At 47.8% G+C, this 16,640-nt stretch overlaps 1 protein-coding gene across 1 annotated transcript; it reads right to left on the minus strand.

Moving 5' to 3' along the window:
* Positions 1-2,712: 2,712 nt before the first annotated feature.
* Positions 2,713-4,305, minus strand: LOC126285038 (serine-aspartate repeat-containing protein F-like). Its single transcript, XM_049984360.1, has one exon. It carries the CDS (start codon positions 4,303-4,305, stop codon positions 2,713-2,715), a length of 1,593 nt encoding a protein of 530 aa, XP_049840317.1.
* Positions 4,306-16,640: the final 12,335 nt, after the last annotated feature.

Below are 16,640 nucleotides of genomic sequence, written 5' to 3' on the forward strand. Positions count from 1 at the left end.
AGGGGGTAAGTAGCAGAAATGAGAAATAAAAAGAAGAAATTAAGACTGGGTGTGGTGGTGAAATGATGGCTGGGAACATGGAGGGGGCCTGGTGGGTGAGGACAGTGACTAATGAAGGTTGAGGTGAGGAGGTTATGGGTATGCAAGATGTATGGCAGAGAAACAGATGGGAACTTTCATATTCTTGTTGAAGTCTGAGGGTAGTTTGCCTGTCTCGTACATCTTGCTCCCCAGGTAGTAGTTATCAGGAATGGCTCTCCCTAGGCTATCCGTAGCTCCAATGGAATGTTGTCTACTCCTGGGCCCTTGTTTTGGCTTAGGTCCTTCAGTGCTATGTCAAATTCTTCATGCAGTATCATATGTCCCATTTAATCTTAAATTACATCCTCTTCCATTTCTGTAATATTGCACTGAAGTACATTGGCCTTCTATACTCCCTGTATACTCCTTACACCTTTCTACTTTTGCTTAGGACTGGTTCTCCATCTGAGTTGTCGAAATTAATATAAGTACTTTTTTGTCCAAAGGTCTCCTTAATTTTCCTGTAGACAGTATGTATCTTACACTTCGTGATATATGCCTCTACATCATTACATTTATCTTCCAGACACCCCTGTTCATCTATTTTGCACTAACTATCAATCTCATTTTTGAGATGTTTGTATTCCTTTTTGCCTCCTTCACTCGCTGCATTTTTGTATTTTTTCCTTTCATCGATTAAATTCAGTACATCTTGTGTTACCCAAGGATTACTACGAGCCCTTGTCCTTTTACCTACTTGATCCTCTGCTGCCTTCACTATCATCTCTAAAAGCCACCCATTCTTTCTCCACTGTATTTTCTTCCCTCATGCTTGGCAATTGTTCACTAACGGTGTCTCTGGAACTATCTACAATCTTTATTTCAGGTTACCCAGGTCCCATCTCCAAAGTTCCTACCTTCTTAGTTTATTCAGTTTTAATATACATTTCATAATCAATGAACTATGGTCAGTCAGCATCTGCCTCTGGAAAGTCTTTAAAAATTTAATACCTGGTTCCTAAATCTGTCTTGGCATTATATAATGTATGATACCTCCCAGTGTCTCCTGGCCTCAATGTATACAGCTGTTTGTCATGATTCCTAAACAAAGTGTAAGCTATGATTGGGTTACGCTCTGTGCAAAATTCTATCAGGTGGTTTACTTTATAATTTTTTATCCCCATTCCATATTCACCAACTACTTGTACTTCCCTTACTGTTCCTGCTATTGAATTCTAGTCTCCCATGAAGATTAAATTTTTGTCTCCCTAACTATATGAACAATTTTTTTTTCACATACATGTCCTCAATCTTGTAGCCATATGTCGAGGTGGTTGGCATATGAACTTGTACTACTGTGGTAGGTGTGGGCTTTGTGTCTATCTTCACTGCAATAATGGGTTAACTATGCTGTTCATAGTATGTTACTTGTCACTTTTATATTTTTTTATTTTTTCTAATTGATCATTAAACCTACTTCCTGCATTACCTTATTTTAATTTTGTATTTATGAACTGAGTACATACCGTCATCATTTAACTATAGAGTAGAGCTGCATGCCCTTTTGGAAAGTTGAAGCTGAGGTTTACCCCTACATTCAGCCAGTTACACTACAGCATAGCAAGGCTATATAGTTTGATGTTAAATGGGTGTATCAATCACTGGCACAGTTGCTCTTGCAATTATTGAAAAGGCTGCTGCCCCCTATTCCAGAACTGTATGTTCATTTGGCTTCGCAACAGGTACCTCTCTGCTGAGGCACATAAGCCTCCACACCAATGGCAAGGTCAATGGTTCATGGGCCTACTATGCACAAATGAAAACCTAATAGTACCCAAAACATAGATTTCATGTCTGCTATTTGTAGCATAGTCTCAATAATTCTCAGTAGGTTTGGATGTTTACTGGTGGTAAACAAAGAAAAGCTTCCTGTAGAATAGTGCTGCCATATTGCTTTGTAACACACTTGAAAGTGGTACAAAGAGGCTTTGTTTACTGGATCTCAGGTGTATTTTACACTTCTATGAAAACTTCTTTACGTTCAAGGGTTTGCAAAATTACAGTTGTTAGTATCATGAAACATGTTCCTATATCTATTCAGGAAAACGATGTCATAAAGAAAATCTGTAAGGTTGTTAAAATTCTGAATTATAGCTTTGCAGCCTACTATTACTCAGTTAATACTTAAGTATCAACTAACACTCAATAGAACATGTACAGTATCTTCTTCTGCACTATGGAACTTAGTGCAGAATGTTACTTACATGCCATACATACATTTTGCAAATGTGAAATATTCTACAGGAGACATGTCACAGATTGCCTTCTGATATACACAGTTACATAACTCTTCCACTACTTTTACAAGCACATGCTGTTGAACACAATACTCGAATTGTTTTACTTGTGATCTACCACTACTGTGTGTCATATTTCTGGACAGCTTACAAATTTGTATTTGTAAAAGACACTTAAACTAATAAGTTAAAGTGGTCCATTCATAACTCAACTATGTTCTAGCACACTTGTTCACCAGATTATGATGTAGTTGTTTCAGTTAATTTCTTAATGTAAAGTACAAGGCTACCCTTGAATGTATTGTAGATACTCATTTGCATGTGTTGTGGTGTCTGTCTGTCTAGAATTTTAAGTGATGTCTTAGGAGTGAAAAACTGTCTCAATAGTTTGCAATTAGCTATGTGGAAGGATGGTTGTGGAGTAACTTCTAAATTCATATGTGCACCAACTAGTTAGTTCTGTCCGTCCGTCCCTGTGTCTGTCCGTCCGTCCCTGTGTCTGTCCGTCCGTCCCTGTGTCTGTCCGTCCGTCCCTGTGTCTGTCCGTCCGTCCCTGTGTCTGTCCGTCCGTCCCTGTGTCTGTCCGTCCGTCCCTGTGTCTGTCCGTCCGTCCCTGTGTCTGTCCGTCCGTCCCTGTGTCTGTCCGTCCGTCCCTGTGTCTGTCCGTCCGTCCCTGTGTCTGTCCGTCCGTCCCTGTGTCTGTCCGTCCGTCCCTGTGTCTGTCCGTCCGTCCCTGTGTCTGTCCGTCCGTCCCTGTGTCTGTCCGTCCGTCCCTGTGTCTGTCCGTCCGTCCCTGTGTCTGTCCGTCCGTCCCTGTGTCTGTCCGTCCGTCCCTGTGTCTGTCCGTCCGTCCCTGTGTCTGTCCGTCCGTCCCTGTGTCTGTCCGTCCGTCCCTGTGTCTGTCCGTCCGTCCCTGTGTCTGTCCGTCCGTCCCTGTGTCTGTCCGTCCGTCCCTGTGTCTGTCCGTCCGTCCCTGTGTCTGTCCGTCCGTCCGTCCCTGTGTCTGTCCGTCCGTCCGTCCCTGTGTCTGTCCGTCCGTCCGTCCCTGTGTCTGTCCGTCCGTCCGTCCCTGTGTCTGTCCGTCCGTCCGTCCCTGTGTCTGTCCGTCCGTCCGTCCCTGTGTCTGTCCGTCCGTCCGTCCCTGTGTCTGTCCGTCCGTCCGTCCCTGTGTCTGTCCGTCCGTCCGTCCCTGTGTCTGTCCGTCCGTCCCTGTGTCTGTCTGTCTGTCCGTCCCTGTGTCTGTCTGTCTGTCCGTCCCTGTGTCTGTCTGTCTGTCCGTCCCTGTGTCTGTCTGTCTGTCCGTCCCTGTGTCTGTCTGTCTGTCCGTCCCTGTGTCTGTCTGTCTGTCCGTCCCTGTGTCTGTCTGTCTGTCCGTCCCTGTGTCTGTCTGTCTGTCCGTCCCTGTGTCTGTCTGTCTGTCCCTGTGTCTGTCTGTCTGTCTGTCCCTGTGTCTGTCTGTCTGTCTGTCCCTGTGTCTGTCTGTCCCTGTGTCTGTCTGTCCCTGTGTCTGTCTGTCTGTCTGTCTGTCTGTCTGTCCCTGTGTCTGTCTGTCTGTCTGTCCCTGTGTCTGTCTGTCTGTCTGTCCCTGTGTCTGTCTGTCTGTCTGTCCCTGTGTCTGTCTGTCTGTCTGTCCCTGTGTCTGTCTGTCTGTCTGTCCCTGTGTCTGTCTGTCCCTGTGTCTGTCTGTCTGTCTGTCTGTCCCTGTGTCTGTCTGTCCCTGTGTCTGTCTGTCCCTGTGTCTGTCTGTCTGTCTGTCCCTGTGTCTGTCTGTCCCTGTGTCTGTCTGTCTGTCTGTCCCTGTGTCTGTCTGTCCCTGTGTCTGTCTGTCCCTGTGTCTGTCTGTCTGTCTGTCCCTGTGTCTGTCTGTCCCTGTGTCTGTCTGTCTGTCTGTCCCTGTGTCTGTCTGTCCCTGTGTCTGTCTGTCTGTCTGTCCCTGTGTCTGTCTGTCTGTCCTCTTCCAGGGGAAGAGATGTTTTAACTCCGCCATTGCTGGTCCCAAGCCCAGATGAGAAAGGAGGAGGGTTGGGTGCAGTGCTCATACCTGTATCCCATAAAAGCACTTAAAGGAAATGGTAATAAGTGGACTGTGGAGGTATTCATGCCTAACCAATAACAATTGTATATTGATAATCTTAGAATTTGTCTGTAGAACTTAAATTGTGTGTGGCAACTGACAAAGCTGCCATTCTATGCCTCCCACTGTATATGCATTTTGAAAACATTTATTCATTTATTTTACCTGGCAAAATTGGGGCCTTCAGGCCCTCTTACATCTAACCAGGCATACTCAGATTGAACGAGTTACAGTTTCTACATAACATTCAGGACATATAACGTATTATCCAATATTGATGTTAAAAAAAGATATCAGTAGTACAATGATAATTATAACAATAAAAAATAAAATAATAATGTATGAGAGTATACATACTTTCCTTTTGTGAATGTTAGTTGGGAATTTTCTCGTTACGTTCTTATAGCTTGTGAGTTACTCTCATCGAGCAGAGACATGAGACGATAGAATGGGGTGGAAGAGATATATAAGAGGTAGATAGGTTAGAGGAAGAGGAATATAATGGTAAAATTAGAAGCTGAGATGGGAGGGCCACAACAATGGTGGCTATACCGTCCCTAATATGTAAGTTTTGAGTTCCCTATTGAATGTTGAGTAGTTCTGGATAAGACGAACATCACAAGGGAGCGCGTTCCATAGTCGTATGGCTGAGATGGAGAATGACACGGAGAAAGATTTTGTGTTATGTAAAGGTACAGCCAAGATGATAGACGTATCCGATCTGGTATTGCGATTGTGGAATGATGGTAGGTGTTTAATGTGAGACGATAAGTATTGGGGGCACCAGTGGCTAAGAAATCGATGAAGTAAGCACATCGTGTGGAGATCGCGTGCCTTATGTGGGCGTATCCAACCTAGCTGGGAGTATGAAGGACTGATATGATCATACAACCGAATATTGCACACGTATCTAACACAAGCATTCATCACTAGCTCGAGGCATCTAGAATTTTCACTATTTGTGCCGTGTTGAACTACATCGCAGTAGTAAAGATCAGGCAAGACTATAACTTTGGATGAGATATAAGTATGACCTGGGATTTCTTGGGGTTAATTTTCAGTCCTAGGTTCTGTGCGCATCGAGAAACAGAGCAAAGATCTGCGTTCATACTCGCTACTGCGCCAGCAATTTTTTTGGGGCTTGCACTTATGTACAGTTGGATGTTGTCGACAAAAAGATGGTAGTTGCAGGAGTGAATCACTGAAGAAATATCATTAATGTACAGTGAGAAGAGTAGTGGACAAAGGACGGAGCCTTGGGAACTCAAGAGCGCACGCTTTTCCATGATGAATTTTCCTACCCACAAATGACTTGTTGACTTCTGTTTTTGAGGTAGCTGTCGAACCAGTGTATTGAGCTGTTTGAGAAATTCAGCTGTTTAATTTTAATTAGTAATATATCGAAGTCAACTGTGTCAAAAGCCTTGCTAAAGTCAAGGAGTGTCAGGATAGTAGCTTCATGTCTGTCCATAGCATGTTTAATGTCATCAGTTACTTTGATTAATGCAGTTGCTGTACTATGGTGCTTTCGAAAGCCTGACTGATACTCGTCATGGATGTTACGAGTTTTGAGGTAATCCATCAGCTGTTCATGGACGATGTACTCTAGGGCTTTAGAAATTGCAGGTAGTATGCTGATCGGCCTGTAGTCACCTGGCGACTAAGAGTTGTCAGTCTTGGGTATAGGCTAAATTAAACTTTGCTTCCACTCAGTAGGATATGAACTACTGACAAGACAGGTTGAAGATGTCTGTGATAACTGGAACAAGTGTCTACGACGCTCTTAATCATGCCAATGCTCACTCCATCATTTCCTACTGCCTGGGAAGAGATTCTCATAATTGCCTTGTGAACTGTGCCTGTAGTGACATGTTTTAGGAAAAACTTGTCTCTCGAGAGATTGATATCTTGGGGCTGGTAATTTGTCGCTGCGTGGCAGTTGACAGCTGTTTAGAAGAAATCGTTTAATTCTTCTGCAGACGCTTGATAAACAGCGTCAGATCTTCGCTTCCCTATACGGAAACTGCGCAGCTTTTTCCACAGTGCAGCAGGTTTTGATATGCCGCATACGACAGAGCGAGAATGTCTGATTTTGGCATTCCTCACGCTTTGCTTGGTTCTGTTTCGGAGTTTCCTATAAGCTTCGTACGCCTCGGGAGTTGGGTTACGCTTGAAGGCCCTATCTGCAGCATCACGTTTATTCATTAACTGGCGTAATGCAGTGGTGAGCCACGGAGCGGGAGCTCTTTACCTTGACAGTGCGTTGAGGAGCATGTTTATCATACAGTGCAATAATTTTGCGACATAATTGCCGAATTTTTTCGTCTAAAGTCGGTTCATTGCTTATATCATGCCAAGGGATGTCTGAGCAATCCTTTTGAAGAGCGTCATGGTTAACATTTTGAGATTTTTCTTTGGTAGTATGCATTGAGTAATTTAAGAATATCACGTCATGAGCAGAGCGGATGTCTGATTGGCTCGGATTATTTTATCTGGTCGCTTTGTTGCTATTATATCTATGATTGTGTGGCTGTGTGATGAGTTGGGTCCAGCGGTGTTAAACGCATATCATTGGAGTGGAACAGTCGCCTTAGTTTTTCGGCAGAGGGAGACTTTAACTGTAAGTCGATGTTTGTGTCGCCCATAATGATTGTGTTCATACTGTGTCACGAGTGAGGACATGGCACCGACGTTTGGAGGTTTATAGATTACTCCAATTAGCAGTTTCTGATTTGATGTATTTATTTCGAAAAACAAGAACTCTGCTTCTCCTTCGCCCTTTGCATCCGATGTGCATAGTACAGTAGGTGTCAGATCAGAGCGAACATAGGCACCCACACCACCCCCGCGTCGTGTTTCACGATCTGCCCTTAGGAGAGAGTAACCAGCGATTCGGATAGCGTCGGAAGAAATGTTTGGTTTCAACCAAGTTTCAGAGACGAGGATAATGTGGAACAGCGATTGGCAGAAGAGGTCACAGAACTCGTCGAAGTGAGCCGTTGGCGACTGCGCGTTCGCGTGGGCCACAAAGAGCCCGCCGCCGGAACCGGTCCGTCCCATTGTGGCCGCCTGTAGGACCGAGCGCGCTCCGTTCACCTGCTGGCCGGAAGAGGGACAAAAGCTGGATTTCGCGGAGGAAGACATATTTACAGGTGTGTCCAAGGTCGTGACTGACTCAAGCGTCTGTGGACTAAATGTGAAAAACACGCTGAAAGTATCGGAGAAGGGAGCGAAAAGAAAGATGGGAAGTGGCAGTAGTAGCAGTAGTGGTAGTGGCGAAGATGAAAATAACAGATAAAGAGAGGCGATTGTAAAGAGATTCCTGTTAATGGAAAATGTTAATTCCCATTTGACTGACAATATGAATATACATGAGCACTTATCATAGACAAATAAACAAACAATATTTTTGTGAAACAATTGACTGATTTTAAATAGAAAACTTTGTCTTTCGCGCGTCAGATCTTCCTTCAGGGTAACCCCACTCTTGGCGAGTTTTCTTTTCTGAGCAAACACTTCAGCTCTTTTCCGATAAGACACAAATTTAATTATGGGCCTGGGTTTCATGGCACTTGGTATCCTGCGCCCAACACGGTGGCTTCCTGTCAATATCGGCCACGTCGATCTGCACGACAAGTTTCTCACGCACGAGGTTAATGGCGATCGTTTTCAGCTACCCTGAACCAGCGCAAGCTGTTCCTTCGCTGATACTGCTCAATTTCATCGGTGGCAGCAGACAGTTTAGCTTCTAGGTCGGCGGCTGTTTTCTCTTGTGCGGCCAGGGACTTTGTAAGAGATTGGATTTCGGTGCTGTTGCGCCCGACAGACTCATGCAGTTTGTCCATGACCGCGGCCGTCACAGAGTCCGTGATGGATTGGACGATAACGTCTAGCGTGTGTTTGCTGTGCTGGGACCGGACGAGCTCCCCGATGTCGGGAAGCGTGGCCTCACCTGCCGCGCTGCCTGCACCCCTGTACCATCGCCTGCTGCCTCCTACTCGTGCCCTTCCCATTTTTCACTCAATTACCACTTGTGGTAATCAACGGAGAACAATACACCACGGCAAGTAAAATTTGTTCAGTCAGATGCACACGTCGTGTACTGCCGCACTTCTCTGCAACACCTTCAATGAGCGGAAAAACTCGCGAGCCGAAGAAACGAGCGTCACTCAGTGGCCGCCATAAATAAGTGGCACATATACGTAATTAGCTGTAGAGTAGCACAAAATTCATGACAATGATTCTGTACAATTAGATCTACAAAATAAGTGTTAAGATTTTTTTTTTTTTTTTTTTTTTTGCTGATACATACAGGACGGTTCACTTGAGTGGGTATGAACCCAACAAGGAACAACCATATTTTAATAATGCATTAAGGTTGAATGGAATTTAGACCTACTTATCACATCCAAATTCGTATCATTTATTGTATAAAAAGGACTTTGAGGAAGGTGTCATGGTGAAAGTTGTAGACTAACAAGAGTCATAGAAATTAATGCCATTGTTGCTTACTTGAGTGAAAGCTGAGTAAATTGGTAATGGATTTCCAGCTAGTGTAACCTGCTAATAGCAGGTAAGAATGTACTAACAATGTACTTAAATTGGACACTCCAGTAATTTTTGCCAATATGTAATTAGTCTTTACGTTAGTATTTCACAACATAAATTACTACTTGCCATGTAGCTAGAACTACTTTGGTCTATGGAGGTAGATTATTCGTTCAAAGAATAGCTTCTTACATACGTTATAAAAATGATTCACAATTTGTAGTCTCCTGTCTTACGCGTTGTCGTTATTAGAATCATATAGCAGTGCAAGTAGGTATGGCTACCTTCAATAAGGGACAATGTATATTAAATATATGCTTTGTTCTGTAGGATTCAACTGCTGAATTTGTTGACAGTGTCGTTTATAGAGATTTTTGTCACTGCAACTTTAAACGTATTTAAACGGCATTGTTCAGTAGTCGAGGCAGAACAGTGCTCCTTTAAATGGAAGCCTAGAGAAATTGGGATGTGATGTGGTGTAGTGTTAGTGAAGTGCAGGCAATGGCTGATGGTAGGTGTGGGTGTAGGTGATCGATGGGTGGAATGTGTCGTGCTGTTGACATATTTCATATTATACAGGACCCGATTTACAGATTTTGTTGTGGATGTCAGTTATAAAATGAATGCAAAAATCACAAAGAAACTGGGGACGACTACCTTGTACTGCTAGTAGTTACAAATTAATCTTTGAATTGCTTGCTGTTTAAGTCTGTTGATCTTGTCGAACTATTAGCAATGTTTAAATAGATGCACACGTGATCGGTTGATACTAACCACTGCGTTACTTTTGACGCCAGTGTGTATAGCGTTACATCTGCAATATCATATGCTTACAGTAAGCACTGATTTCAAATAGTCCCATGCTGAGAACAAACATACAGAAAAGAGTTAAGTTTACTGTTGCTAGGTGGCATGCGCTGTGCTCATTGTTCCAGAAAGGTGGCACTAGATGGCATTCCCATGCACTTATTCACGGAAGTACGTGGATTTGTACACGACATGAAGATAGTGTGTGTGTGTGTGTGTGTGTGTGTGTGTAAAAGATGGTAGTTAAGTGATCTTTAAATAGGTCCTTCACGCAAGGTAGTTGTTAAACAAGAAGTTGTTTATGTCCTGGGTTGACAGAGCAGATACCAGATTACTCTTGAAAAAAAAAATGACGATGTGTTCGTCCTTTCTTCGTGATAAAGTGTCAGTCAAACTGACTGTTCTGGAGTAAGCAGTAGAAGAATGGTATTATGCCACACTGCCCTTCGTGTAAGTATGAAAGGTTTATGTACGGTGTCGCACCAGTCACGTACATAATTCCGAACGACTTGTGTGATAGAGGGAACTTCTTATCGTTAGCATGTTAATAATTATCAGTTTCAGTGCATCATATTCAGATTCAACTAAGACTGATTCAGTTAACTGACATTGTATAAATCATTTCTCAATGACCAGTATGTGTAATAGTTTTGTAATGAAAGGGGAAGCCGGAGCGCAGTTTGTGTTAAAAACTGTGCCGAAATGAACTGTGGGCTGTGACGTATTACCATGGACAGGGCTTCAGTTGTTGAAAAAATTGACACGTTCAGAAAGGAACATAGTGTAGTAGTCTGCCCCTAGTGCAGGTTTACTTAGTGATCAGTGCCAATGTACCAAGTAATTTCGAGAACAATGAAACCTATTTTACAAAGTGCAACCTGTCAAACGACAAAAGCAGGAGAAAAAAAAATGAAGGGTTTTTAATACAGCGTAAATTTGTGAGAGCCTGGCTGCAGTGTGTTGAGAAGTAGGCTGCCTCCAGTGTGTTCCGGAAGTGTTCGTGTACATTGATTGGAGACAGAAGTAATGAGGTGTTATCAAGAATACAATGGAGTAGAACATGTTGAGACTGTCACATTTCTGACATTGGTATAATGGTATGATGGATTCGTATGAAAGTTGTGTGAGAAGATGCCATAGACATGAAATGTGTTTGACCCTGTGGAGGATATGTAAAGTCTTTGAATTGGAGCTTAATAATGAGGACATGTATGTCTGTTAAACGTGCGAAAGCGAGAGTCGACGTCTAATAAGAGAGAAATAGATATGGCAGGCGTAAGAGCCAAACATAAATGAGAAGTAAACATGGTGCAGCAACGTATGGGAAATGAAAGTAATGCTCAATTTACGAATATTGAAGAGCATTTTGTAGCTAATGAGGTACTACACCTAATATAAGATGTTCCCTAACAATTAAAAAGTGTTATAGATAACGGGGATTGTGGGGTCGTTGGCGGGCGTGGGCGGCGGCGCCGCGGTTGGTGTTACACAAAGTGTATTTTACTTTTATTATTTTTTACCTATTTATTTTGCGCCGCGTTTGTTTGTTTGTTTGTCTTGGTGGTGGTTTTGGAATAGTCTTTTTTGCTTTGCTTTGCTTTCCGGGCGTCACGTTTTGTGCCGTGGCCTGTGTGGGTGGCGCTATTGACGCTTGCGACTTGGTTCGGCCGGTGCGGTGCTTTTTTCTTTTTTTTGGAAACGGCGGCGCCGGGCCGGGCCGGGGGTGGGACGACTGGACTGGAGAGTGAGTGGGGAACTAGTCGTTGCGACCGACAAAGTTTTGCTCGCGACGGAGAGACGTTAGTGGCCCTGAAAAGGGCCGTTTTGTTTGTTTGGCGGTGTGCGGGTTTAGGCGCGCTCGCCGCGGATGCGGCGCGCGAGCTGGATGTCCTTGGGCATGATGGTGACTCGCTTGGCGTGGATTGCGCACAGGTTGGTGTCTTCGAAGAGGCCGACGAGGTAGGCCTCGCTGGCCTCCTGCAGGGCCATGACTGCGGAGCTCTGGAAGCGCAGGTCGGTCTTGAAGTCCTGGGCGATCTCGCGCACTAGGCGCTGGAATGGCAGCTTGCGGATGAGCAGCTCTGTGCTCTTCTGGTAGCGCCTGATTTCTCGCAGGGCGACGGTGCCCGGCCTGTAGCGGTGGGGCTTCTTGACGCCGCCGGTGGCGGGCGCGCTCTTCCTCGCCGCCTTGGTGGCGAGCTGTTTGCGCGGCGCCTTTCCGCCGGTGGACTTGCGGGCCGTTTGCTTTGTCCGGGCCATGGCTACTGCGGATGCGGATGCGGCGTGGAGGATATGCGTGCGCGACGGCGTCCGGTGCTGCCTTGACAACGGGCCCGCGCGCCCCGGGTGCTGCGCTTATATGCCCTCGGTGCGCGGTGGTGGGGGGAGGGGAGGGCGGGCCGCGGGGCCCCAGAGTCTATATAGGGGGGCGGCGCGCGCGCTGGGCGCCACAACCGTAGCCGACTCGCTAGCGCCGGGTGAGGAGCTTGCCTTGCTTTCTGTTTTTTATATTATTGTGGTTGAGACGCTTGAAGAAGAAGAATGACAGGCCGCGGCAAGGGAGGAAAGGGGCTCGGCAAGGGTGGCGCCAAGCGGCACCGCAAGGTGTTGCGCGACAACATCCAGGGCATCACGAAGCCCGCGATCCGCCGCCTGGCGCGCAGGGGCGGCGTGAAGCGCATCTCTGGTCTGATCTACGAGGAGACGCGCGGAGTGCTGAAGGTGTTCCTGGAGAACGTGATCCGCGACGCGGTGACGTACACTGAGCACGCCAAGCGCAAGACTGTGACGGCCATGGACGTGGTGTACGCCCTGAAGAGGCAGGGGCGCACCCTGTACGGTTTCGGCGGTTAGGCGGTGTGAGACCGAAGGAAGGAAAGAGAGATAGATTGAAAAACGGCCCTTTTCAGGGCCACCACAGTGTTCGGAAGTTGAAAAGTGCGAAAGAGTCTGTGTTGCTGGTTTTTCTTTTCCTTTTTAGTCTACTTGGCCTTTTAGTTTTGTTTGGAGTTTTTTTTGACGTGGTGTGCGGTGCGGTTGGGAGGGAAGGAAGCGTGCCCTTGCGTTGTGTGAGCTCCTTCCTTCCTTCCTTCCTTCCCCTCCCTCTTTGCTTGTATGCTTCTTGTCGGTGGATGGGCTGTGTGTTGCGGCGCGGCTGAGCGCCGAGGGGTTATTTTTGAGGTGTGTTGTTGTGCGCCACGTGTGCTGGTTAATGGTCGCGAGACTGTGCGTGCGTGGAGTTGAGTGGAGGAGGTGGCCAAGTACGTGTGTACAAGATGGCGGCGCCTGTGTGTGTAAGAAGGAAAAAAAAACCGTACACAGAGAGAGAGAGAGAGAGAGAGAGAGAGAGAGAGAGAGAGAGAAAAGTGGTGCGACGAACGACTGGAATTCTGCTTTGGACGTAGGTTTGTGTGGTGGCCCTGAAAAGGGCCGATTGTGTTTTGTTTTTTGAGCCGAGGCGGCAAATGGCGCGCTGCGTGCCAAGGGAGCACGCGGCGGTTGCCGATTGCGCTGTCTCTCTTTTAGGCCTTCTTCTCGGTCTTCTTTGGCAGCAGGACGGCCTGGATGTTGGGCAGGACACCTCCCTGTGCGATGGTGACGCCCGACAAGAGCTTGTTGAGCTCCTCGTCGTTGCGTATGGCGAGCTGCAGGTGGCGCGGGATGATGCGCGTCTTCTTGTTGTCGCGGGCCGCGTTTCCGGCCAGCTCGAGCACCTCAGCCGCGAGGTACTCCATGACGGCGGCGAGGTAGACGGGCGCCCCGGCGCCGACGCGCTCGGCGTAGTTTCCCTTGCGCAGGAGGCGGTGGATTCTGCCGACCGGGAACTGGAGCCCAGCCCTGCTTGAGCGGGACTTTGACTTGCCCTTGACTTTGCCTCCCTTTCCGCGTCCGGACATGGCGATGGGCTAGTTTGGAAAGAAGCGAGAAAGAAAAAGCACAACGCCCCAAACGGTGCGAGCCGCAGCGAGTCGAGCAGCGGAGTGCGTGCCGGCGCCGGCGGGGTGGGGGTCCTTTATGGGCTCGGGTGCGGCGGCCGGTTGCGCGCGCGCCCCATTGGTCGGCGGCCGCAGCAGGGCGAGCTGGTAAAGGTGCGGCGGCGGCGTGCGGCGGGTGCCACTGTGTGGGGAGACGCTGACTGGAGCGGAGCGCCTGACTGACTGACTGACTGCGCGTGCCTGCCTGCCTGCCTGCCTGCCTGCCTGCCTGCCTGCCTGTTTGTTCGTGATGCCGCCCAAGACTAGCGGGAAAGCCGCCAAGAAGGCTGGCAAGGCGCAGAAGAACATTTCGAAGGGCGACAAGAAGAAGAAGCGCAAGAGGAAGGAGAGCTATGCCATCTACATCTACAAGGTGCTGAAGCAGGTGCACCCTGACACGGGCATCTCTTCGAAGGCGATGAGCATCATGAACAGCTTCGTGAACGACATTTTCGAGCGCATTGCGGCCGAGGCTTCTCGCCTGGCGCACTACAACAAGCGCTCGACCATCACGTCCCGCGAGATCCAGACCGCTGTGCGGCTCTTGCTGCCTGGCGAGCTGGCCAAGCACGCGGTGAGCGAGGGCACGAAGGCGGTGACCAAGTACACGAGCTCCAAGTAAGGAGGTGGCTCTTGGAAATAGGAGGCTCGTCCGCGGCGCGGCGAAGAAAAGAAAAAACGGCCCTTTTCAGGGCCACCAAAATGCCTTTGCGGGAAGGGCGGAATTGTTGTTGTTGTTGTTGTTGTTGTTGTGAGCGGGTGGACGGGCGGCACAGCTGTAGCTGTAGCTTGTGGTGTGGTGTGGTGCGGCGCCGGCGCCTTTGGTTTTGGTGTGACGTTGGGATACGCACTTTAGGCCACAGCCGGGTCGTGGGCGTGGGTGTTTCGAGACGTGTTGGTGTTAGGGGGGCGGATCGCTGGAGTTGGCTTGTTTGATATATATATTTTTTTTTTTTTTTTTGTCCCCTTTGTATGGTATGGCCGGAGGTGTGGAACGGAAAGCAAACCGCGATTGTCGGATGTCACACCGTTGGTGGCGAGGGTGAGAAACACGTTGCCGCCTACAGCTGCTTCTACGCCGAGCGGGTGGGTTAAGTTAGTAGTTGGTTGGTTGGGCGACGTAAAAGTGGAGCGTGGAGGTGTGTGTGAACGTGAGGAGACACGCATTGCATTGTATTTGTACGCGCGAGGTGAGTTAGGAGACCACGCGCCACGACGTACGGTGCCCTCTTTCGACCTGACGTCTGACGTCTGGAGGCGGTGTCGTCATTCTGGATGTACGTGTATTTTCCGCTCAGTTGAGTGAGGTGACGCGAGACGACGGCGTCGGTGGTGTTTTTGTTTTGTTGTTGGCGCCCCGGGGATGAAGAGGGGCACCCGACGGTAACGAGAGGTTGCACTTTGTGATCGGTCGAATGTCCGGGGAGCGAGGAATAGGGTGGGGGGTTGAAAAGAAACGCCAGTGTAGGGCAACGGGACGGTGAACGTTCCCGTGGTGTCGGAGGTGTGCAGTGGGGGGGAGGAAAAAAAAAAAGCGCGTAACGGCGCGGCTGCCGTGGTGGAAACGTTCTCTCCAACTGTGGTGGTGTCCCCTGTGTGTTTTGTTGTTCTCTATATCGTGTGTCCCCTCGCACAAGACGCTCTCTGGGCGGGTTTGATTCATTCATTTTTGCATAGTCACGTAGCGTAGAATGGAATGCGCAAGAGTTGAGTGAGACTGGCGACGGTATATGGTCTGAGCAGCGTCAGCTGCACTGCACTCCCCGGAAAAGAATCTTGGATGCCGTGCTAACTGAAATTTGGTGGACGGGGTTCTCAAGGCTGTTTTGCTATTTTCTTGTTTGTTTGTCTCTAGTTAAGATGGTGAAATGACGTCGAAGAAGCAGTATTGCAAATACTGTTATGGAAATGCCCTAGTTTGATGAAAGGAAATGTGTGTTGAATATACAGGATGGTAAAGACCAAGTGCGTTGAAAGAAACGTTGTGAAGGAACGAACGTTCCCTGAATTGGTTTCTTTTTGTTCCCGAGTTGTGTACAATGGACGACGGTTGTGCCATATCGCAGCATTGCATCATCCCCAGGTTTGATTTCAATTGAGCGATAAAAAAAGGAAAAAGAGAAGAACAAGAACACTATCGAAATGGTCTATGGTGTGTGACCCACAATTGTTGTCTTTAAATCACTTACCCAACCATGTCGTAAAAATATTTTTTTTTTTTTTTTTTTTTTTTTTTTTTTTTTTTTTTTTTTTTTTACAGTGGCTGCCGAATGACCTAGATGTAACAGAGAGAGAGAGAAACACATGGCGTGTCAGATGTTTGTTTTCTTTTCCCCCCCCCCCCCCCCCCCCCCTCTCGTCAAGTGGCAAATGCGAACACCGTCAGCTGTAATTGACGATCGACACTAGTATGGCGCGAAAAGGGGGTGCGACCTGTGCAGTTGTGGGTGAAACTTTGGGTGATGGGCTGTCATGCGGCATCGCGTGCGTTCATTACCCCTCGGCGGCGGCGGCGGCGGCGGCGGCGGCGCCGCAGCTCCGTCCAGCTCGCGCTCTCGGAAACAACCCTCTCGTAATGCCGCGTCTCCTCCGTCACTGCAATTTTCAAAGGGAAACCTGTGTGGCCGGTGGGGGTGTGTCAACCGTTGGCCCTCAAGCTCCGCCGACAAAAAGTGTTGAGTGTATCCAGTGTGAGAGAGGTTGACGCTTTTCGTGGTGTGTGTGTGTGTGTGTGTGTGTGTGTGTGTGGCAATGTTTTGAAAAGTTTGCAACGTACGTTAAGAAGTGTTGACGCTGAAACTTGCGGGCTGTGTGGCCCTGGTGGTTGGCTGGCTGGAGACGCGGGCGTGTCCAGTCGGTCGGTTGTTGTGGCTGAAAGGTACGTATACGGTTCCGCCGTCCCGTCGGAACTGCGTCTGT

The sequence above is a fragment of the Schistocerca gregaria genome, chromosome 8 (genome assembly GCF_023897955.1).
Source record: "Schistocerca gregaria isolate iqSchGreg1 chromosome 8, iqSchGreg1.2, whole genome shotgun sequence".
Taxonomy (NCBI): Eukaryota; Metazoa; Arthropoda; class Insecta; order Orthoptera; family Acrididae; genus Schistocerca; species Schistocerca gregaria.

Coding starts and splice junctions, on each gene's coding strand:
- LOC126285038 (XM_049984360.1), bottom strand. CDS start 4,305: ATGGCGGAGTTAAAACATCTCTTCCCCTGGAAGAGGACAGACAGACAG.